A 20,296-nucleotide genomic window follows, 5' to 3' on the forward strand; every position below is an offset into this window, starting at 1 on the left:
TGGTGGCAGAGCAGGTGGTGGAAGGGGCAGACCCACCGGAGCCTCGTGGCAGAAAGATCGTGGCTGGGAAAAGCTGCCGGGGGTGAAAACAAAGTGGCTCCCTGGAGCTTGAACAGGAAACAGCAGCTTTCTCCACCGCCTGGGCCCAGAGTGGGAACTGCCGCGGGCGGAAAGCGGCGAGGCAGGTGGGAGCATGCAGCAGTGTGGGAGGCCAGGGGTCAGAGGCAAGAAAGGGGAGGACCCCTGCTTACAGAGTGCTCCTGTCCACTTCCTTTCCTGTTTCAGGTAATTGCCCTGCCCACCCCCACCGGGAAGGCGGAAAGGATTCTGCCCCATTTGACTTTGGAGGGGAGTGAAGCTTGGGGCTGAGGCAGTAACTTCAGGCCCAGGAAAGCCCAGAGGCACCCTCCCACTCCCCACCAGGGCAGGCTGAGGGTCTGCTCCCCACCCCACCCCCAGCAGAGCAAGGCTGCATCTCCCTGGTCGCCTCGTCGGTCGGGACACCGGACACAGCAGTCCCCATGAACACTTCACTGCCCTTCCCAGGGATTCCTCCCTGTCACTGAGGGTACTCCGAGCCTTGGGGGGAGTGATGTTCCCCTGGTGGATGCCATGGGCCCTGGTCAGCAGGACGCCTCCTGATGACCGTCCTCCAATCTGTGTCCCGGGACCAGATGCAAACCGTGGCTCTCGAGGCTGCCCTGGCACCAGCCCTCCCCTCGGCTCCCCACGAGGGTCAGACAAAAACCCCAAGGCCCTGCGGGTCCCTCCCCAGCCTCAGCTCTCCTATCTCGGCTCCCTTCATGACCCCCGACTCCCTTGGTGACTTACACCCAGGCCCTGCCAGGATGCACCTTCCCCAGAGCAGGCCCTGTTCTGGTCCTGGCGCCAGCACACGCGGCCCTCTCCCAGCTTCCTACTCAGCCTCGGGGGCACCTCCCTCCTGACATCCCCCCAGTGGCGCCGTCTGAGCCTTGTCCGCTGTACCACCGTTATGCGTCCCACCTACACATGAGGCCCTGAAGATGCCCTGTGTCCCTATGCCCTGGACCCTGGCCCCCAGAGATGGAGCCACCGGCACCAAGAGCCCGGAGGACACCCAGTGAGGTCAGAAGGGCCACTAACACTCGGCCCTGCATCACTTTCCCAGACAGGTCACGTCTGAGTTTTGGCAAAACCTCCCCAATCCCAACAAGGGACAGGAGCGGTCCCTCATGGTCAGGTGGCAGCGGAAAACCCCCAACTCGGAGTACAGGGGTGGCGTGAATGTCCTGAGCCCAAGTCCTTGCCGTGTCCACCACGGATGCAGGCGGCTTCAGGCACGGTCCACTCTCCACAGCCTTTCCTCATGCTTGGCTCTTTGTAAAACCCGTTTGCGTTTCCATTGTCAGAGCCAAGGACTCCTGTCTCGGAAGGGTGGCCCTGAGCTGGGTGTGCAAAGAGCCAGCACGCAGGACAGCAATCAGGAGACAGGGAATGGTTAGAGATGGTGTTGGTGGCCTCGACTCCTGGTCTTCCTGGCCTTTCTGCAGAGAGCAAGCCATCAAACAAAGGTCACGGAGGAAAAGGAGCTTCTTTGTGGCTTTTCAGAAGCAACCCCCAGTGGGATGCAGTCAGTAAAATCTAGACCGTGGGAAACCTGGGGAAACAAATGATCTGGTTTCTTCGACAAAAAATGGTGTGAGGGAGTCACAGGGGTGGAAGGAAGCCTTTGGACTGAGAGAGATCTGTCATTGTGTGATGGGGAAGCAACCAGGCACAATTAGCATGACTTTCCAGAAAAGGCAGAAGTGCAGGGACAGAAGATCAACCGCTGCCAGGGGTGGGGGCTGGGGAGTGCCGACTGTGACGGGACCTGTGGGGGGTGCTTTCTGGGGTGCGGAATGTCCTTGGTTATCTTGACCACAGCCCTGGTTACACAACTGCACACACCTGTCAGGACTCATCAAACTGTGCACTTCAAAAGGGGGAGTGTGCATGGCAGAAACCGGCATGATACTGCAGAACAATTATCCTCCAATTCAAAGTCATTTTTTTTAAAAAGGAGAATTTGGGGGATTTCCCAGGTGGTCCAGTGGCTAAGACTCTGTGCTCCCAATAGACGGGGCCTGGGTTCGATCCCTGGTCAGGGAATGAGATCCCACATGCTGTAACTAAGACTCAATGCAACCAAATAAAATAAATGAAATATATTTTTTTTTTTTAAAAGGAGAATTTTACTGCATGTAGACCTGACCCCTCCAAAAGAGAGGCTGAGAAGATTGAGTAATCAATTGTTGATGTATGGCTTTAGATCCTGAATCTTTAAAACAAAAAAAGGTTTAAAAAAAATGGCTCGGTCACTCAAGGAACTATGAACAACGCCGGCCGAGTATCCAATGATACCGACACGTATTGTGGACCTGAAGGAGTGGGAGGGAGGCGGTGTGTTGGGTTTAGAAAGGGGAAGTCCTCAAATGTGAGAGAACTGGAATATTCTCCTAGTTCAGGTTTCTGTATAGTTTCATAGGAGATATTTCCAATGAAAGCATGTGATTTCTTTATTCATAATTCATATGAGTTACAGGACTAATGATGAAATCATACGCCAGCTTTAAGATAATCTGGCAAGAGTGGGGAATGGCCCAGAGCGGTGAGCTAAAACGGTGACAGGGGCATGGGTGCCCCCCAAGCTTCGGTGTTTGCTTGCAACGTTCTGTAAGAAGCAGCTTTGTTTCTCCTGAGAGCACGCTTAGGCGCCACAAGAGGAGCAGGCTGCAGGGCTGAGGGCTTCCCAGGGCTGTGAGCTTCCCAGGGCTGTGAGCAGAGCTGAGGGGGAGCACGGCCAGGGCTGGCTCGGGGTGCAGGCTGCCGTGCGGAGCCCCTCGACACAGGCAGTCCTGCTCAGCCCCAGCCCCTGCTGGCCACGGTCACGGTGGGCTCACAGCGTGGCCAGGTCCTCTGGGATGCTTTTTTTTTTTTCTTTTTCAAAAAAGGCTATATAGAAATGAGTTTTAAGTGAAAGTGCTAGGGCTTTCAATGTTGTAAATTAAAAAAAAAAAAGTAACGTAAGCCACACCTAGCCTGTGGGCCAGTTTGCTCGAGAGGCAGACACACGTGCAGATTTTAGCATGCACTAAGTCAACGGCCTTTCTCTGAGTATCTTCACTCTGACAGGCCCTGGGCTGGGCTGGAGACCCAGACAAAGGACAGGACAGGAACAGGGCATTATCTCTGCACCATGGGAAGAGGAAAGAAACAAAGTCCCATCCAATAGGAAGGGGGCTGTACTATATGTGCAAGCAAAGTGCATTCGGGCACAGAGGGGCCCCCTGAGCTCCAGACCCCACCCTGGGGTCCTCCCCATTGGGAGTTGCCCTGGCCCCACTCATTCCGCCCAGAGGTACAAGCTGAGCGAAGAGGGAGGAGTGAGAGGGAGTGGAGATGAAAGAGGGATTACTACTGTGAGGATGCACTGCTTATAACTGCTCTCTATGCCAAGTCTTTAATTGCTATTGTAAACTGTTCAAACAATAAAGGAAATGGAGAAGGAAATGGCAACCCAGTCCAGTATTCCTGCCTGGAGAATCCCAGGGACAGAGGAGCCTGGTGGGCTGCTGTCTATGGGGTCGCACAGAGTTGGACACGACTGAAGCGACTTAGCAGCAGCAACAGCAGCAAACTGTTCAAAACACCTCCCCAGGGGGATAAAACCATGTTCCGGGATTACAAGGCTCAAGGCTCAATATTGGAAGATGCCAATTAATTGAGAGATTCCATCCAATCCCAGCAGGTTTTTTTCCATTTGTTCTGGCAGACATTGATAGACTGACTCTGAAAGTTACATGGAGGTGAGCCCCTGCAAGTCCAGTGGCTAGGACCCCGTGCTTTTCATAGCTGGGGTCCAGGTCTGATCCCCGATTGGGGAACTAAGATCCCACAAGCTGAGCTTTGGCCAAGGTAAAAAAAAAAAGTTATTTGGAAATGCCAAGGACCCCCAAAAGCCACCAGAATCTTAAAAGAACAAAGCTGGAGGACTTGGACTACCAGATGCCAAGTCAGCAGTCGCTATAAAATCACAGAAAACAGAACAGTGTGGTACTGGGGAGAAGACAGAAAACAGGTCAACGGAACAAGGAGTCTAGAAGTCAACCCCATCTCTCTGGTCCCCTGATTTATATCCACAGTGATGACATTTTAGTGCAGCGAGAAAAGAATGATCTTTTTCATTGTAATAAATGGTGCTGAATTGAATACGTGCGTATCCGTAAAGGAAAAAATGAATCTCAAAGGGACCTGACAATTGGCTGATAGCCAATCAATTTTAGCTGGATGGCAGATCTAAGATAAAAACTACAAGAATGAAGCTTTCAGAGGAAAATACAAAAGATAAGCTCCATGACCATAAGATAAGGTTTCTTAAACTGGACTTCAGAGCATTAACCATAAATGTGAAGGCCAACCAAAAGTTCACAAATTGGACCAGTTTAAGAACTTCTGATCACAAAAAGATAGATACTATTAAGAGAGTTAAAAGGCAAGCTACAAAAAGATACTGACAATATGCAGATATCTAACAAAGGACTCAGATTTAGTATGCATGAAGAACCGTGACAAATGAAGGTCAGTAACCTGGCAAGAAAAAAACAGCCAAAGTCTTGAATGACCTTCACAAAAGATACCTCAGTGGCCAGTAAATGTGAAAAATCGCTGAAATGTGATTAAAACTGGTGCCACCACATGCCCATTAGAATGGCTAAAATTTTATTTTATTTTTAATTTAAAAATTGTTTTTTGCCCATACTATGCAGCTTGTGGAGTCTTAGTTCACTGTGGTGGCAGTGGTGGTTTGTGTCTGACTCTTTGTGACCCCATGGACTGTAGCCCGCCAGGCTCCTCTGTCCACGGGATTCTCCAGGCAAGGATACTGCAGTAGGTTGCCATTTCCTTCTCCAGGGGACCTTCCTGACCCAGGGATCAAACCTAGGTCTCTTGCATTGCAGGCAGATGCTTCACAATCCAAGCCAGAAACCCCTTAGTTCGCTGACCAGGGATCAAACCCAGGCGCTGATAGTGAAAGCAACAGGTCCTAAAAATTGGACCACCAGGGAATTCCCTAGAAAGCCTAAAATGTTTTAACTGATAAAAGTAAGTGTTGGTGAGGATGGGCAGCAACTGAACCCCTGCATGCCGGGGGCAGGGCTGGAAGCTGGTGCTTGCAGGCTGGGAAACTGGCCGCATCTAACAGAGGCACACGTGAGCCTTCCCTCTGACGCCACCTCCACGTCCACTACACACCCAACAGAGCTACATCCACATGGGAACCACGTCCACTTGTACAGGCGTTCCCTGCAGAACCGCTGGTAACAATGCCCGAGGCTGGAAGCAATCTAAGGGGCCTTCATGACGGGAGTGAATAAATCATGGTTTACTTCCACAACTGAATGCCATGTAACGATAATAACGAGAGAACTATCACTACATGTGACGTGGAGAAACCTCAGGAAAAACGGCCGAACGCGACACATCCCGGGACACAGATGACACTTGTCATGAGAAGTCGGGAGAGTGGGCGACCTGGGGGTGGTGAGACTGGTGGGGGTAGTTTCTTACCTGATTATGTCCCTTTTGTGAAAAATGATCAAACCATGTGCTTAAGATCTGTGTACTTTTGTGTCTGAATGTTATGCATTTCAATAAAGAGCTTATGAAAAATACCACGGAGGCCTTCTAGAACTGACCTTTCCTCAAAGCCCTCCCTGGGCTCCTGAGGTTCTGAAGTCCAATCCAGCCTTGTGGTGAGGGCCCCCCTGAGGCCAGCACACCTTGGAGATTAACCTGTGGACATGGGGGCTCCTTGGGGATCGCCTGCACCCCGAAGTCCGGGGTCAGGGGGTTGCGGACATGTATCCTGTGCTTGCTATCAGACACAGCCGCTCCCACTGGCTTGGTTTTTAGAAAACATCCATGCCCAAAGGTCTGGACTCACTATCCCAGGTGGTGAAGGCCTGAAAAGGCCTTAAAAGACCAACTGGAAGCCACTGGGAATCAGTGAGGACTCCGGATCCAGCCGTGGGCTGCGGACAGTCCCCACACTGCTGGCTCTCCGCGGGCCTGGCGGTGAGGGAGGCGCCGAGCTGTGGCTGGAACCACCTGTGCTCACCAGCAGCACGAGAGAGCAGGGGCAGCATGGAGGGATTTGCAGCAGGAGCCAGCTTCGTGGCCCGGGCGTATCAGCAAGGCGGCCTCTCTGAGTCTCAGCTCTCTCACCTTTAAACTGGGATATTACCCGTGTCTTAAGAGACAGAAGGCAGCCTGGCAAAGCGGGGAAAACTGGGGGCTGTGGAGTCTGTAGATCTGGGTTCAAAAAAAAAAAAAACAGCTCTGCTTCTAAGTTAGGTGACCTCGGGCACACTCAATTGCTAACACCTCAGCTTCCTTCTCTGCCAAACAGGGTAATGATGGTGTTCTGGAAGGTTCCTGTAAGACTGGAGATGGTATTAATGATGAGGGCTCGTCAAGCACCAGGAGCTGGGCAAAGAACTCTATGACGGAGTGTGTTGGTTAAATTTTTACAACCCTATGAGGTCAGTTCTACTGTTATCTCCGATTTATAATTGAAGACACGAACTTCAAAAGATTAAGTGAGGGCAAATGTCACAAGACAAATACAGGGTGGGGTGGGGTCAGGGCCCAGACCCTAACCACTGCTCTATGACAGCTTCTCTTACAGTGTACCTGCAGGACCCTGGCCACAAGGTATTCCGCGTGAAACCATGAGGGACGAGAGGGGACTGAAACATGTAGGGTGAAAATTTGAGGATTATGAAGAGGGAGACAGAGTCCCAGCACTCTGGCAAAGGAAAACCATTTGAATCTATGACTCTATAAAGCCTAGGACTTCTGTTGCGAGTCCATCTAGCCAGCCCAGGGACCCTGGTAACGCGAGAACGGCGGCTCCAGGCTCTCTCATGGCACAGCCTCCCTCGGGGGCAGGGGTGGGGACATGCCTGCATCTTACAGACAAGCAGACACAAGGCCCCTTTAAACTGGGACCGGGGCACTGGTCCTCTTATCTTGAGTGCCATACCTTTTCACCAAGAATACTTTGCCACACCACAAATGTACCTGTCCAGTTCCAGGGGTACAGGCTGGCCTCCGCTTGCCTGCCAGCCTCCCTGCCCTGCTCTGGCCTTCTACTGGCTAAGCCCCTGAAGTCTTGGAATGTGGCCCCCTTCCTGCAGCACATTCTTCTGACCTCTCCAAGAGGGGATGCCTCAGTAGAGACCCCAGAGCCTGTGTCTCCCACCTGCTCACCTCTCCCTCCATCATGAGCGATGAGGCCACCTACTCTGCTGAGCTGAAAGTGTTTCAAAAACCATTTTTTAAAGTACCTTTCCAAGTCCTGACTTGTTGGCTTCTTTAACATAAAGGCCATCCTTGCATACCTGCGGCGTCCAGCGCAGTGCTCGGTATGAAACACTTTGGGACACAAACACCTAAGCAGCTGCCAAGTGGCAGGACTGGAGCTAGTGGATGTCACAGACGTCACCCACAAGAGCCCCGTGAGGGCGGGGTCCCTGCTTTTAGGGTGAGTGACCTCCGGGGAGGGGAGCGGGCCTGGAGGCTGCATTAATGCCCAACGGTCAATGATTTAATCAATATGCACGCACAAGGAAACCTCCACAAAAACCCAAAAGGATGGGGTTTGGACAGTCCTGGAGCTGCTGACAACACAGAGGGATTGGGCAGGTGGCAGCCCAGAGGGGCAGGGGAGCCCCGGGCCCCTTCCCCACACCTTGCCCTATGCCTCTCTTCCATCTGGCTATTTCTTTTATTCTTACTAAATCACACTAAAAAAAAATAAAAATAAATAAATAAATCACACTAAGCAGGTGATCTAGTAAGAAAGATGTTTTCCTGAGTTCTGTGAACCCCTCTAGCAAATTAATCAAACCCGAGCACGGGGTTATGGGAACCTCTGACCCAGGTAGTTGCTGGCACCCAGACTTGTTGATGTCTGTCTGAGGGGGGCAGGGGGCAGGCCTGTGGGGCTGAGCCCGTAACCTGGGGGAGCTGATGCTAACTTCAGGAGACAGTGGCACACCCAGCTGGGGTCCAGAGAGCTGGAGAACTGCTTGGTCAAAGGAGCATTCAGTCTGAGCACTGACGGTAGAGGAGGAAAAAATAGCTTTTCTCTTACTTTGTCGCCAACCCCTGACCGCAACCAATCTCTAAGCTCCAGGCTCCTCTTTTCATTTAAAAAGAGAAAGGAAATTATCCTCCAATTAAAATAAATAAAATTTTAAAATAAAATAAAAAGAGAAATGAGCAGCCGTTAGGTGATAAGGCATGTTAAGGTAGCATCAAACTGCAACTCTGTCCTTGTCAATAATGAAAAGGATTCAAGGGAATCCCAAAAGGACCGGTAACCTTGCGCCCTGGCCCTGAGGACGGTGCCTCGGTAAGCCCGCGTGTTTGCGAAAGGCCCGGTCAGGGGCCTGGAGTGAGACGTTAACTGGGAGCCTTGTGCTGAGGCCCTGGTGTGCCAGAGCATCAGGCTACCTGTTGGCGCACGGTGGCTTCTGCTCTGACTGGTTCCTGCGACGCCTGAATGTGAGACAGGCGTCAAAGGGTCTTGACCGGTGTGAGGGGCAGCGTAACAGAAGCGCTTATGAAGCTAGACCAGAAGCAGAGCCCACCAGTCAGGCAAAACTCAAGACGCTGCGCGGGGCCCTGCCCCTCTCAGCCGGCTTGCTCCTGCCCGAGCACTGCTGGGCGGGGGGGGGGGGGGGGGGGGGGGGTGCCCTGAGCATTGTCACTTACGTGGTCTGAATCTTGGTGAACTCGGGGACTTCTTCTTTCTTCTTCCTGAAGAGGAACCAGTATGTCATGATGCCCACGATGAGAGAAAACAGGATCATGTCCGTCGTGCTGAAAAGGGACACTTCTTCAGCCACCGTCTCAGGCGGGGTGGTGCCGGCATCCATGTTGGAGTCTCCCATGTTCATCAGGAATCTGTCCAGAGAAAGGACAGATGTCAGCAGGGGCCGCCTGGGGCCTGCTGGGGAGCCCCCTGAAGGCTTCGGTCTGGGCTGTACACCCCAAGGGCTGCAGCAACAGGCAGAGCCCCGGGACCAGAACTGAGCGAGCACACAGCCCGCGTGGTGCCTGCTCAGCCGCGGGCGCACCTGGGCACAGGCTGGAACCAGGACCGGGCCTCCGGTGACCTGAGAAGGAGCCACGGGTTCCACACGCCAGCCTGCTTCAGCCCTACAAGGACACAGTGGGGCGCAGCTTCCCTTTCCCTGGCAGGCCCGGGATGCCCTGAACCCACCACACTCCACAGGTCTTCAGGGACTGGCCCTTGGACAGCTCCACGGAAACCTCTGAGCCCTTGGAATGTGCCGCCTGATAAGAATGTCTCCACATACCCGCATACCCGAGACCTTGGGTCACCCAGACAGTTTATGCTAATGCTGCGGCTTAGAGGAACACCTGAGGCTCTGAGTCACATCGTTCTGCTGGGACCTCTCAGGTGCTGGAGACTCAAGAGGTGAGCTCAGACGCGGGGGTGCCCCAGGCCTTCGAGACTGATTCTCAGTAAGAACCCTGGACGCCAAGGCTCGAGGGGGCCTTGCCGGCTAGCAGCACTTAAGACGTGTGGCCACACGTGGCTGCCGGTGGAGCACGTGGTGTGGCTGCCCCGGAGGAGAGCCCGGCTCCTGCTGGACTGTCCTTTCGCGCCTCCCTCTGCTGCTTTCAGCATGTCTCCCTCGGCCCTAATCACCTATGACTGGGAGGAATGCAGCTTTGCCAAGTTCTGTGAGTCCTGCTGAGTCACTGAGGCAGACAGCGGTCCTGGGGGAACCCACCCCCCCACCCACACCGACTGGCTTAGTTCCCGATGGTGTTCTCAGGGCCCCCCACCACACCAACCTAGTTAGTCCCCTCAAAAGGTGCTCGACTGGTCCTTCCACCACTGAAACCTGGCAGGTATGTACAGATGAGTCAACAGAGGCCCAGACACTCCCGCGGTGCACTTCTGCTCTTGTCACCAAGGCCGGGCTGGCTCCGCAACGTCACTGCCCTTTTGCAATCGCTGCTCCTACCCAGTGGCTGGCTCTCAGCGCAACCATGGCTCCAGGCGCAGTCAGAAATGCCTGAGTCACAGCTCCGTGAGGAGGGCACTGCGAGATTACTTCACACGTGACTTCCATTCGCTGTCACTGCCTTCAGGGAACCACGGTGGGGGGGGGCCCTGGGTCAGCTGAGGGCCGGGAACAGGCCCTCCAGAGCGGTCCTCCAGCCTGCTTCTCAGCTTGGTCACTAATCTGAGGGGCTGGTCTCAGGGGCTGAGTTCCTGAGATCACCTCAGCTCACCCTTTCCGATATCTGATGTGAAAAGACAATCTTAACTCGAGTACCAGAAGGCACTGTTTAAAGAACTGACTTATAAACACACTGAATGTTTACTCAGGGTTAGTTACGTCTCTCTACGCGCTCCGGCAGTGGCGACTGGTGCACCCACGAGGCTTCTGCTGTGGAGGGGACCTGTCCTCATGGTTTCGGAACCCGCCTGGGGTCCCGCCAGGGCCGACGTGCTGACCCAGGAGAGCCCCCCGCAAAGACTGCCAGCTTCCTGTCCCACCGCCTTGCTGACTCAGGCTGCCCGGCCCCCGTACTTTACCAAGGGGGGCTGACACCCACAAAACTAGACGACGGCTTCTCGCTGCACACGCGAGTCAACCGCAGCACTCAAACCTGGGGTCCCCACAGCTCTGAGATGCAAAATGTCAGACAGACCAGAGCCGCAGAGGGTGGTGGAAAGGACCCCAGAGAGCATCTGATTTCCACCGGAGGCCGGGAGGCTCCAGGGGGGCGAGGTTTGCTTGCCACTCACCCAAGCCGGGGGACGGAGTGGACACATCTCTCTGTTCTGTCTCCAGTTCCCGAGGGACAAACAGTCCCCCCAAGACACCTGGGTATCTGGCTCGTGGTAAGAAGGAAGGGTTGGGAGGCTGGCAAGGAGGAAGTCAGGAAAAACCTTCACCTCATGCTTCCCTACTAGGATCAGAGCCACGTGCCTGGGGGCTGAAGGCGAGAACAAACTGTTAAACCACCAACGACCCACTGGAGGTGTACACGAGCCCACCTGCCCTCCCCTCCAGCCTGTGTCCCCGCCCACAGGGCCTTGACCTGGGCCTGGGATGCTCTCCTTCTACCTGCTCCCCACTCAGTCCTCAGACCTTGGCTCAACTGTCACTTTCCGGGTGGGGGGTGTGTATCACACTTTCCCGGCACAGTGCTTGGCACATCATCTAGGGCTGGAAAAAAGTTCTCACGGAATGAAAAGAGTCAATGAATTCATCAAAACACACAGGATGTATCAATTTCATGAACCACCTTCCTGTCCCACCGCCTTGCTGACTCAGGCTGCCCAGCCCCCGTACTTTACCAAGGGGGGACTGACACCCACAAAACTAGACGGCTTCTCGCTGCACACGCGAGTCAACTGCAGCACTCAGACCTGGGGTCCCCACAGCTCTGAGATGGACAGCCGACATGAAGCCTACAGACCGCAAAGAACTCAGGGGCTGGGAGCAGGCCCACGCAGCAATCCTCCAGGACTGAGGTCCCCTGACTTTCTCGGCTTGTGAAGCCCTTGGCATCTGAGTATATGGTATCCCTAGGCCAAGAGACATACAGAAGAGTTCCATTTAGGAGTAGTTGGATCCCAACAACTTACAAAAACCCAGCTTTGCAAAGACACACACAGAGTCAAAAGGAATGCAGATCTCACACTGATACTGAGAACCACCTCAAGCTGCGCTCAGGGGCACAGATGTGGAGTCTCTCAGAGCACGTCTGGGTGCCAGCAATGATGCCCCGAGGCACCTTGGCAAGGTCAGGGAATCAAGACCTTGCTGCATAAAATCACTACTCTGCGTGTGAAATATTCAGATGGAAGAAATTTGACCACCCTGCCTGGTGGGTGTTTTCCATTTCAAGTGTGGGGGGCTGACCGTGAGACAGTCTGAGGTCCCCACAGGCCCCCGAGGGAGACTCTGGGAGCCCTGTGCAATCCACCTTTCCGTCAGTCATTCTTTTGCACTTAGTGGGAAGCAGGAAAACCAAACAGGACAGAGCTCACAGGGCCAAAAGCAACACCTGTCAGCAACAGAAGAAAATAAAAGGCTGTGAGCATATAGAGGAAGTTTTTAACCAGACCAGGCTCTTGCCACAGGCCTATCGCCAGCTAGGCAAATCCCTTACTGGCAGGAAGGAGGCTTTCATGTTCTTACATGTAAAAATTAGACACAGAAAAAAATGGGTTTCATCAAGACTAGCCAAGTGAGTCTCCCCCACACCAAACAGAGCAGGTCTGATTCAATCTTTATATTATAAATAGTATATATATATATATATATATATATATATATACACACACACACACATATATATATATACTATATAATATATATACTATATATTAGGTCTGTACCAGACCACCTGACCTGCCTCTTGAGAAATCTGTATGCAGGCCAGGAAGCAACAGTTAGAACTGGACATGGAACAAAAGACTGGTTCCAAATAGGAAAAGGAGTACGTCAAGGCTGTATATTGTCACCCTGCTTATTTAACTTATATGCAGAGTACATCATGAGAAACACTGGGCTGGAAGAAACACAAGCTGAAATCAAGATTGCCGGGAGAAATATCAGTAACCTCAGATATGCAGATGATACCACTCTTACTCAGAAAGTGAAGAGGAGCTAAAAAGCCTCTTGATGAAAGTGAAAGAGGAGAGTGAAAAAGTTGGCTTAAAGCTCAACATTCAGAAAACGAAGATCATGGCATCTGGTCCCATCACTTCATGGCAAATAGATGGGGAAACAGTGGAAACAGTGTCAGACTTTATTTTGGGGGGCTCCAAAATCACTGCAGATGGTGACTGCAGCCATGAAATTAAAAGACGCTTCCTCCTTGGAAGAAAAGTTATGAGCAACCTAGATAGCATATTCAAAAGCAGAGACATTACTTTCCCAGCCAAGGTCCGTCTAGTCAAGGCTATGGTTTTTCCTGTGGTCATGTATGGATGTGAGAGTTGGACTGTGAAGAAGGCTGAGCGCCAAAGAATTGATGCTTTTGAAGTGTGGTGTTGGGGAAGACTCTTGAGAGTCCCTTGGACTGCAAGGAGATCCAGCCAGTCCATTCTGAAGGAGATCAACCCTGGGATTTCTTTGGAAGGAATGATGCTAAAGCTGAAACTCCAATACTTTGGCCACCTCATGTGAAGAGTTGACTCATTGGAAAAGACTCTGATGCTGGGAGGGATTGGGGGCAGGAGAAGAAGGGGATGACAGAGGATGAGATGGCTGGATGGCATCACTGACTTGATGGATGCGAGTCTGACTGAATTCCGGGATTTGGTGATGGACAGGGAGGCCTGGCGTGCTGAGATTCATGGGGTTGCAAAGAGTCGGACATGACTGAGCGACTGAATTGAACTGAACTGTACCTAAGTTTTTTCACTTTTATCATAAAGACAGTGTACATATGGAAACAGGCATAAATAGACAGACAGGTGCTATTTTTCCTTTTGAACTGCACCAATTAGCCAGTTCCCACTGATGCTGAAGGTCAAAGGCAGCAACGCCAGGGCTTCCCAGGTGGTGTTAGTGGTAAAGAACCCACCTGCCAATGCAGGAGATGTAAGAGATGTGGGCTCGATCCCTGGGTCGGGAAGATCCCCTGGAGTAGGAAATGGCAACCCCACTCCAGTATTCTTGCCTGGAGAATCCCAAGGACAGACAAGCCTGGAGGGCTACAGTCTGGGGTCGCACAGAGCTGGAGGCAACTGAGTGGCAGTCCCTGGGGGAGCCCGACACCCTGCAGATCAGGGTGAACAAATCGCTGGCCACCCGGGGCCAAGGGTGTGGCGAGAGCTAAGTCAGCTTCTGCAGGGACAAACGTGGCAAAAAGAGAAGGGCTCTTTCTCCATCCAACTGTCGACAACACCTGATGTCTCAGATCGTCCTCTGGAAAGGATCCGCAGCTTTGCCGTCACTGTACGTAACTTCTCGTCAGTAACTGATTGACTGAGCTGGCGGTGACATCACAGTGAGTTGGCATGAATGCAGCAACAGGAAGGAAGGAAGGAAGCCAGCGAGCAGTGTATGCCGCCCCTTTAGTGTGCACATCACCCAGGCAAGCAGGCACTGTTGCCTCCAAGGAGCTCCTCCAGGAGCTGCAGCGGGAGTAGGGTCCGCTCACGGTCACAAACCTCCGCCAAGGTTCTTCAAAATGAGAGAGAGAATCCTCAGGGAAACCAAGCCTGCTCTTGCCTAACAGTTAATTCTCCAGAGCCTGAGCGATAAACTCAGGGGAAAGGGCCTCCCCAAGGCAGCCTGCTGAGAGCACTGCTCAAAAGACCAGCTGGAACACACTCCCCTCTGGCTAGAGTGTCCACCTCGTTGACCTTTTAAACCCACACAAGGCCGGCGAGGCTTTCTTTGGGTTCATCCAGTTTGCCATTCACTCAGCTTCTTGAATCTGCAGGTTTAGGAACTTTTCAGCTATTTTGTCTCTAAATATTTCTCAGCCCCATCCTTTTTCTCTTTCCCTCCTGGGGCCATGCTGACCTAAGGTTGTCCCCAAGTCCCTGAGGCTATGCTCAGCTTTATCACTCTAGCTTCTCTCCTGGCTCAGACTGGGTAATTTCCATTCTTCTAAGTTCACCGGTGGTTTCCTCTGCCAATTCTGCTGTGGTGCCATCCATGGAATTTTGGTCTTTTCTTTTTGCTATGGTATTTTTCAGTTCTAAGATGTCTGTTCGGCTCTTCTTTATCTTTTGTATGACTGCTTTTTCTCTTTCAAGTTGAGATTTTTCCTAGTTCTTAGGATGTTGAGTGATTTTTTTTTTTAAATTGGATCCTAAGCATTTTGGGCATTATAACACTCTAAATCTTATTTAAGTCCTCTCTTTTGTCAGGCCTCCTTTGTCCCAACACTGGTGGGGGATGGAGAGTGCCAACCCATTTCTGCCACTGTAGGCATATTCCAGTGGTTTCAAACCATGGAGGGGCCACACGTAGGGGAAAATGGAGCTCTGAGGAAGAAGGGAAGATGGTTCAAACAGTCAAAGATGGGTGGCCCAGGGCCCAACCTCTGAGCTGGGGCATGAAAAATGACCAGGGCCCACCAGTCAGGTAAAGGAGGGAAAAGTTCCAGCTGGAGGAAGCATGTGCCTCCTGATAAAGGAGCAGGCAATGGCAACCCACTCCAGTACTCTTGCCTGGAAAATCCCATGGATGGAGGAGCCTGGTAGGCTTCAGTCCATGGGGTTGCAAAGAGTCGGACACGACTGAGTGACTTCACTTTCACGCATTGGAGAAGGAAATGGCAACTCACTCCAGTGTTCTTGCCTGGAGAATCCCAGGGATGGGGGAGCCTGGTGGGCTGCCGTCTCTGGGGTTGCACAGAGTCGGACATGACTGAAGCGACTTAGCAGCAGCAGCAGCAGCAGCAGTTACTCACTTGCAACCACTGATACAAATGATAAAAGAGCAGTAGTTACAGAATCTAGTGTGACTCAACAGTGGTAGGACAAGATGCATTTGTATGCGTGAGTATAAAGGTGGTGAGTAAGAGGCTGGCCTTTAAAAGGAGATTTAAGACCAGTGCGTGAAGGAGTGTTCTACGTGCCTAAGGCCTTTGAGCTCTGGGTGGCAGTGATGACAGGGTGAGGGTGTGACACGGTTAGAACCAGGTGGCAGGGTGGTAACCCCAAACAGTGGCTGCACCCACAGGATCAGTGCAGACGTGGAGCTATGACCAAGGCGTCCTAGACTAGAACTCATGCAGGCCCACGTTCCCTGCAGATGCCCAAACGCCCCGGCTGATGACTTTTCCCCCGATTAGCAGGGCTTCTGGGTGGGATGTGGAGACACATGACAGGCACTGTGTCTGATGCAAGGTTGTGAAAGAGGAAGGCAGCCAGGGAAGCTGGATCTGTGAAAGCATGACTTGGCAAGAAGCAGGCAGAAGACCGAGCTAGCATCACTCAGCGTCAACGGAGCTGACAAAGCCCCACGGCTGCTGACCACCGGAACTGCAGCCGGCCGTGGACAGCCACGTGCACTTGTTTCTTCTTTCAGCCTCTCTGGGGCCTCAGCCACCTGGCCTGAACCCAAAGCAGTGTGAACCCACAGATCCCCTAAGCCCTTGGCAATGAACTCTGGGGCATTCTGAGGGTGTAACTTAGTTGACACTACTAAAAGTTAGCAAGGGCAATTTATGGGCACAAGAGACTTCACACGAGTGCTGTGAGATAATAGAAAAAATTTCTGCCCTAAAACTCCTGGAACTTCCTGAAGTGATAAGAGCACCAGGAGCATCTTCTGTTTGAATGCAACTGTGAGTCGGCTCCTGCATGGGGCTGGTTACCAGGAAGACCAAGCGATGAATTTGTTGTTGTTATTTAGTTGCTTAGCCGAGTCCGACTCTTTGCGACCCCATGGACTGTAGCCCCCAGGCTCCTTTGTCCATGGGATTCTCCAGGCAAGGATACTGCAGTGAGTTGCCCCTTCCTTTTCCAGGGGATAAGCTTGGAATTTTCAGTCCCTACCCCCAACGCCTTCTCCAGAGAGGGGAGAGGGGCTGGAAACGGACTGAATAACTGATCATCCCTACAGGAGGAGGCCTCCCTCAAATCCCAGAAGCACGGGGCTCGGGGAGCTTCTAGGTTGGTGAGCACAGCCATGTGCTGGGAGGGTGACCCTAAGTCTACAGGGACAGAAACTCCTGGGCTCAGGACCCTCCCAGGCCTCACCCTATGTGTCTCTTCGCCTGCCTGCCCCCCTGTACCCTTCATCAGATCCTTTAATATACTGGTGAATGCGTTCTCCTGAGTTCTGTCAGTGGCTCCAACAAACTAACCAAACCTGAGAAGGGGGCTGTGGGAGCCGAAATGCACAGTCCATCAGTCAGAGGCACAGAGGACAGCTGGACTTGGGCCCAACATCTGCAGCGGGGGAAGGGGGGAGCGGTCTTGAGGGACTGAGCCCTCCCCTGTGGGATCTGACTCTATCTCCAGGTAAACAGCATCAACGTGGAGTCAAACTGCAGGGCACCTAGCTGCGGTGCTTGGTGGGGGAAGCCCCCCACATCAGGCATGAAAAGTGAAGGAGAGACCCAGGAGGAAGGGCTGGGCTTCTCTAAGTCAAGTTCATATGGCTCACCCCTTCAACTACAAATCGGCACTTGTCATCTACCTCTACGAGGATTTAATCATGGGCTACTGCAGCTGCTGACCTTCAACACCCCCTGAAAGGAGCTCAGGGTTGAGAGCAGAAATGAGGCATCTGTGCCCGAGGGAAAAACTGGCAGGATAGGTCTTCAGATAGATATTTTCAGGAGCTGATTTTCTGAGCCAGTTCTTGTATCTCCTCATACCCAGAAAAGCACTAAAATCCTTCATGGTAACAACTGCTCCTCGTGGCTAGCAGAAAGCTTCACGAGATGCGCAGAAAGCTTCTGGAAAAATCTGTGTCTGACTGCATGTATTTCCCGTTTACCAAAATCACATGCATACTGTCCCTCCCCCCACCCCGTCTCTCTGGCGCAGTTTCCCAGAGTGAGGTGCTGTCTCCCAGGCTGCAGTCCTCATTTTGCCCCAAACAGAACTTATCCCACAGCTCTCACGTGCATTCTGAAGCCGACACTCTCCTGACCACCCCATCGCCTTCACTGACTGGGAATACAAAGACGGAAAAGAGAGGCACAGAGCTGCAGACCTGCCCTGCTTTACTTAAGGTCCGGGCAGACCTGTTCTGAGGTTGGCTTCTGCCTCTAGTGCCCGACTGGGAATCAGGGGTGTTGGTGTGATGAGAACCGCCAAAGGGGAATCAGAACCTCCCATCCCCAGCAGGGCATGCCACCATTTCCTGGGAATGTTCACAGAGCAAGCCTACAAAACAGATCCTATGCCTCCCTTTCCGAGAAAAGGGAATGGGATGGGCCAGAGCCTATGGGGCCTTCCCAGAGTGGACCTGCACTAAAGGCCCCCTGACAGGGTTACAAATGGGCTCCACACAGAGCAGCAGAGACAAACCAGAACACAGTCAAAAAAAGGCCCCTGGGATGGCGTGGTCCCCAAAACCTGACACACAAGAAGCTGGAAAGGAACCGGAGAGGTTTACCCTAAAGAGAAGATTGAGAGGCAGCGGATCCCTGCTTTGGGCGGTGAGGAAACAGAGGTGGCGGCAGCCCTGGACTGCAGAAGTGGTAACGGAGGGACGGAGGTTCCCACACTCTCCAGGAAGAACCTTCTGACAAAGATGCGCAGAAAGACAATGAACCGTGGTGAGGCATGCCCCACTCCCATCAGTGGACATGGGTCAACACAAGGCTAGGTAATCTGCACTTAATGACAGACTGCCTGCCACGCCAGGGGCCCAGGACACAGACCCGCCAAGTTCATGACCATAAAACTGAACCAGCTGACTGGTGACGATACCAGGAGGAAAACTCCAAGTCTCTGACCTGACTCAGCACTTCAATACGGATTCCTGACCTTCTTTCCCCTCTTTCAAAGGCTTTGAAACACACACACAGACACACACACATGCTTCTAGCTCACACTGAAGAAGAGCTATGGAAAGTGAAAGCAGAGAATGACACAGTGACACGTCCGCAGCACAGCCTAAGGGCTCGGGCAACGGGAAGAGAGGCCAGGAGGCGCAGGGCAGACTCTGAAAAAGGCAGGAAGGGGAGGAAGTACTAACTCTCTCGATTAATCAAGATCATCAGTCCCAAGATCAGTCCGTGCTTCCCACGGAGCTGGGCTTTCCAATGCGATGAGGGGCATCCGGGGGGGTCGACAAGTCTTTCAGCCCCCTGAAGTCACACAGCTGATGAGGGGTGCAGCTTGAATTAAAACTTGTGTCTGGGGACCTCCCTGGTGGTCCAGTGGCGAGACTCTGTGCTCCCAATGCTGGAAGGCATGGATTCAATCCCTGTCAGAGAACTGTATCCCACATGCTGCAACTAAGACTCAGCACAGCCAAAATAAATAAATAGGCATTTTCATAAGTAAATAAAATGTGCGTCTGTTACTAAGGTCCATTCTGATTCCCTCCCCGAATAATAATAAGAAAAAAATATTTTGAAACAAGAAGTTTTCTCTTAAAAAAAAAATCCTTAAATTCTCAACTATACTAGAATTTTTAGAACTCATGATATATACATTGTTCTCAAATAGATCAACCTCAGGCAGAATGACCAGGAGGAAAAGAAGATATAAATCATCAATATAGGGAATGAAAAAGAGGACATCAGCAGATTCTTTAGACATTAAAAGGGTAACATGGGAAATTATGAACAACTTTATGTCAACATTTGATAACTTTAGATGAAATGGACAAATTCCTTAGACATGAACTGTCAGAGCTCACTCCAGAAAAATAGATAAGCTGAAGAGTTCTCTAAAAGAATTCAAATTACTAGTTAAAATCATCACCAAACGTGAACTCCAGAAGCAGACAGCTTCACTGATGAATTATATCTAACATTTAAGGAAGAAATTAGACCAATTCTGTACAAATTCTACAGAAAATAGGAGGCTTCCCAACTCTTTTATGCCTGTATTATGCTGATACCAAAGCCAGACAGAGAAAGTACAAAAAAGAAGACCACAGACAAACATGCCTCATGAACACAGATGCAAAAATCTAAAATACTAGCCAATCGAATAACACAAAATGTAAAAAGGATACTACATCATGATCAAATGGAGTTTCCTCCAGGAATCAAGGTTAGTTCAATATTCAAACATCAATGTGATTTACTCTATCACTAGGCTTTTTTATTTTTTTTATTTTTATTTTTATTTTTTTTAATTTTAAAATCTTTAATTCTTACATGTGTTCCCAAACATGAACCCCCCTCCCACCTCCCTCCCCATAACATCTCTGTGGGTCATCCCCATGCACCAGCCCCAAGCATGCTGTATCCTGCGTCAGACATAGACTGGCGTCAATAGGCTTTTTTAAAAAACCTCATGTGATCATCAGTGGATGGAGAAACAGTATCTGACAAAATGCAACATCCATTCATGATGAAAAAAATTCGGTACACTGGGAATAGGGAACTTCTTCAACTTGATACAGAGACAAGGACATGTTATTATAATAGTAATACCCACTTCATTGGGTTATTCTGAGGATTAAACAAGCGCCAAAGAATTGATGCTTTCGAACTGTGGTGTTGGAGAATACTCTTGAGAGTCTCCCAGACAGCAAGAAGATCAAACCAG

At 51.5% G+C, this 20,296-nt stretch overlaps 1 protein-coding gene across 4 annotated transcripts in view; it reads right to left on the reverse strand.

Annotated features, from left to right (window-relative positions):
* Window positions 1–20,296, reverse strand: part of LOC128062741 (NADPH--cytochrome P450 reductase) — a 56,672-nt gene that overhangs the window by 17,677 nt on the left and 18,699 nt on the right. For 3 of the 4 annotated variants that reach the window (XM_052655206.1, XM_052655205.1, XM_052655207.1), the window contains exon 2: window positions 8,806–8,997. In XM_052655206.1, the coding sequence (XP_052511166.1) occupies window positions 8,806–8,990 (185 nt within the window). In that variant the 5' untranslated portion in view covers window positions 8,991–8,997. Of the gene's footprint in view, window positions 1–8,805; window positions 8,998–9,918; window positions 9,937–20,296 lie in introns of those variants that run through there. The other variant, XM_052655209.1, reaches the window with a different exon arrangement.

Source organism: Budorcas taxicolor, chromosome 2 (assembly GCF_023091745.1).
Source record: "Budorcas taxicolor isolate Tak-1 chromosome 2, Takin1.1, whole genome shotgun sequence".
Taxonomy (NCBI): Eukaryota; Metazoa; Chordata; class Mammalia; order Artiodactyla; family Bovidae; genus Budorcas; species Budorcas taxicolor.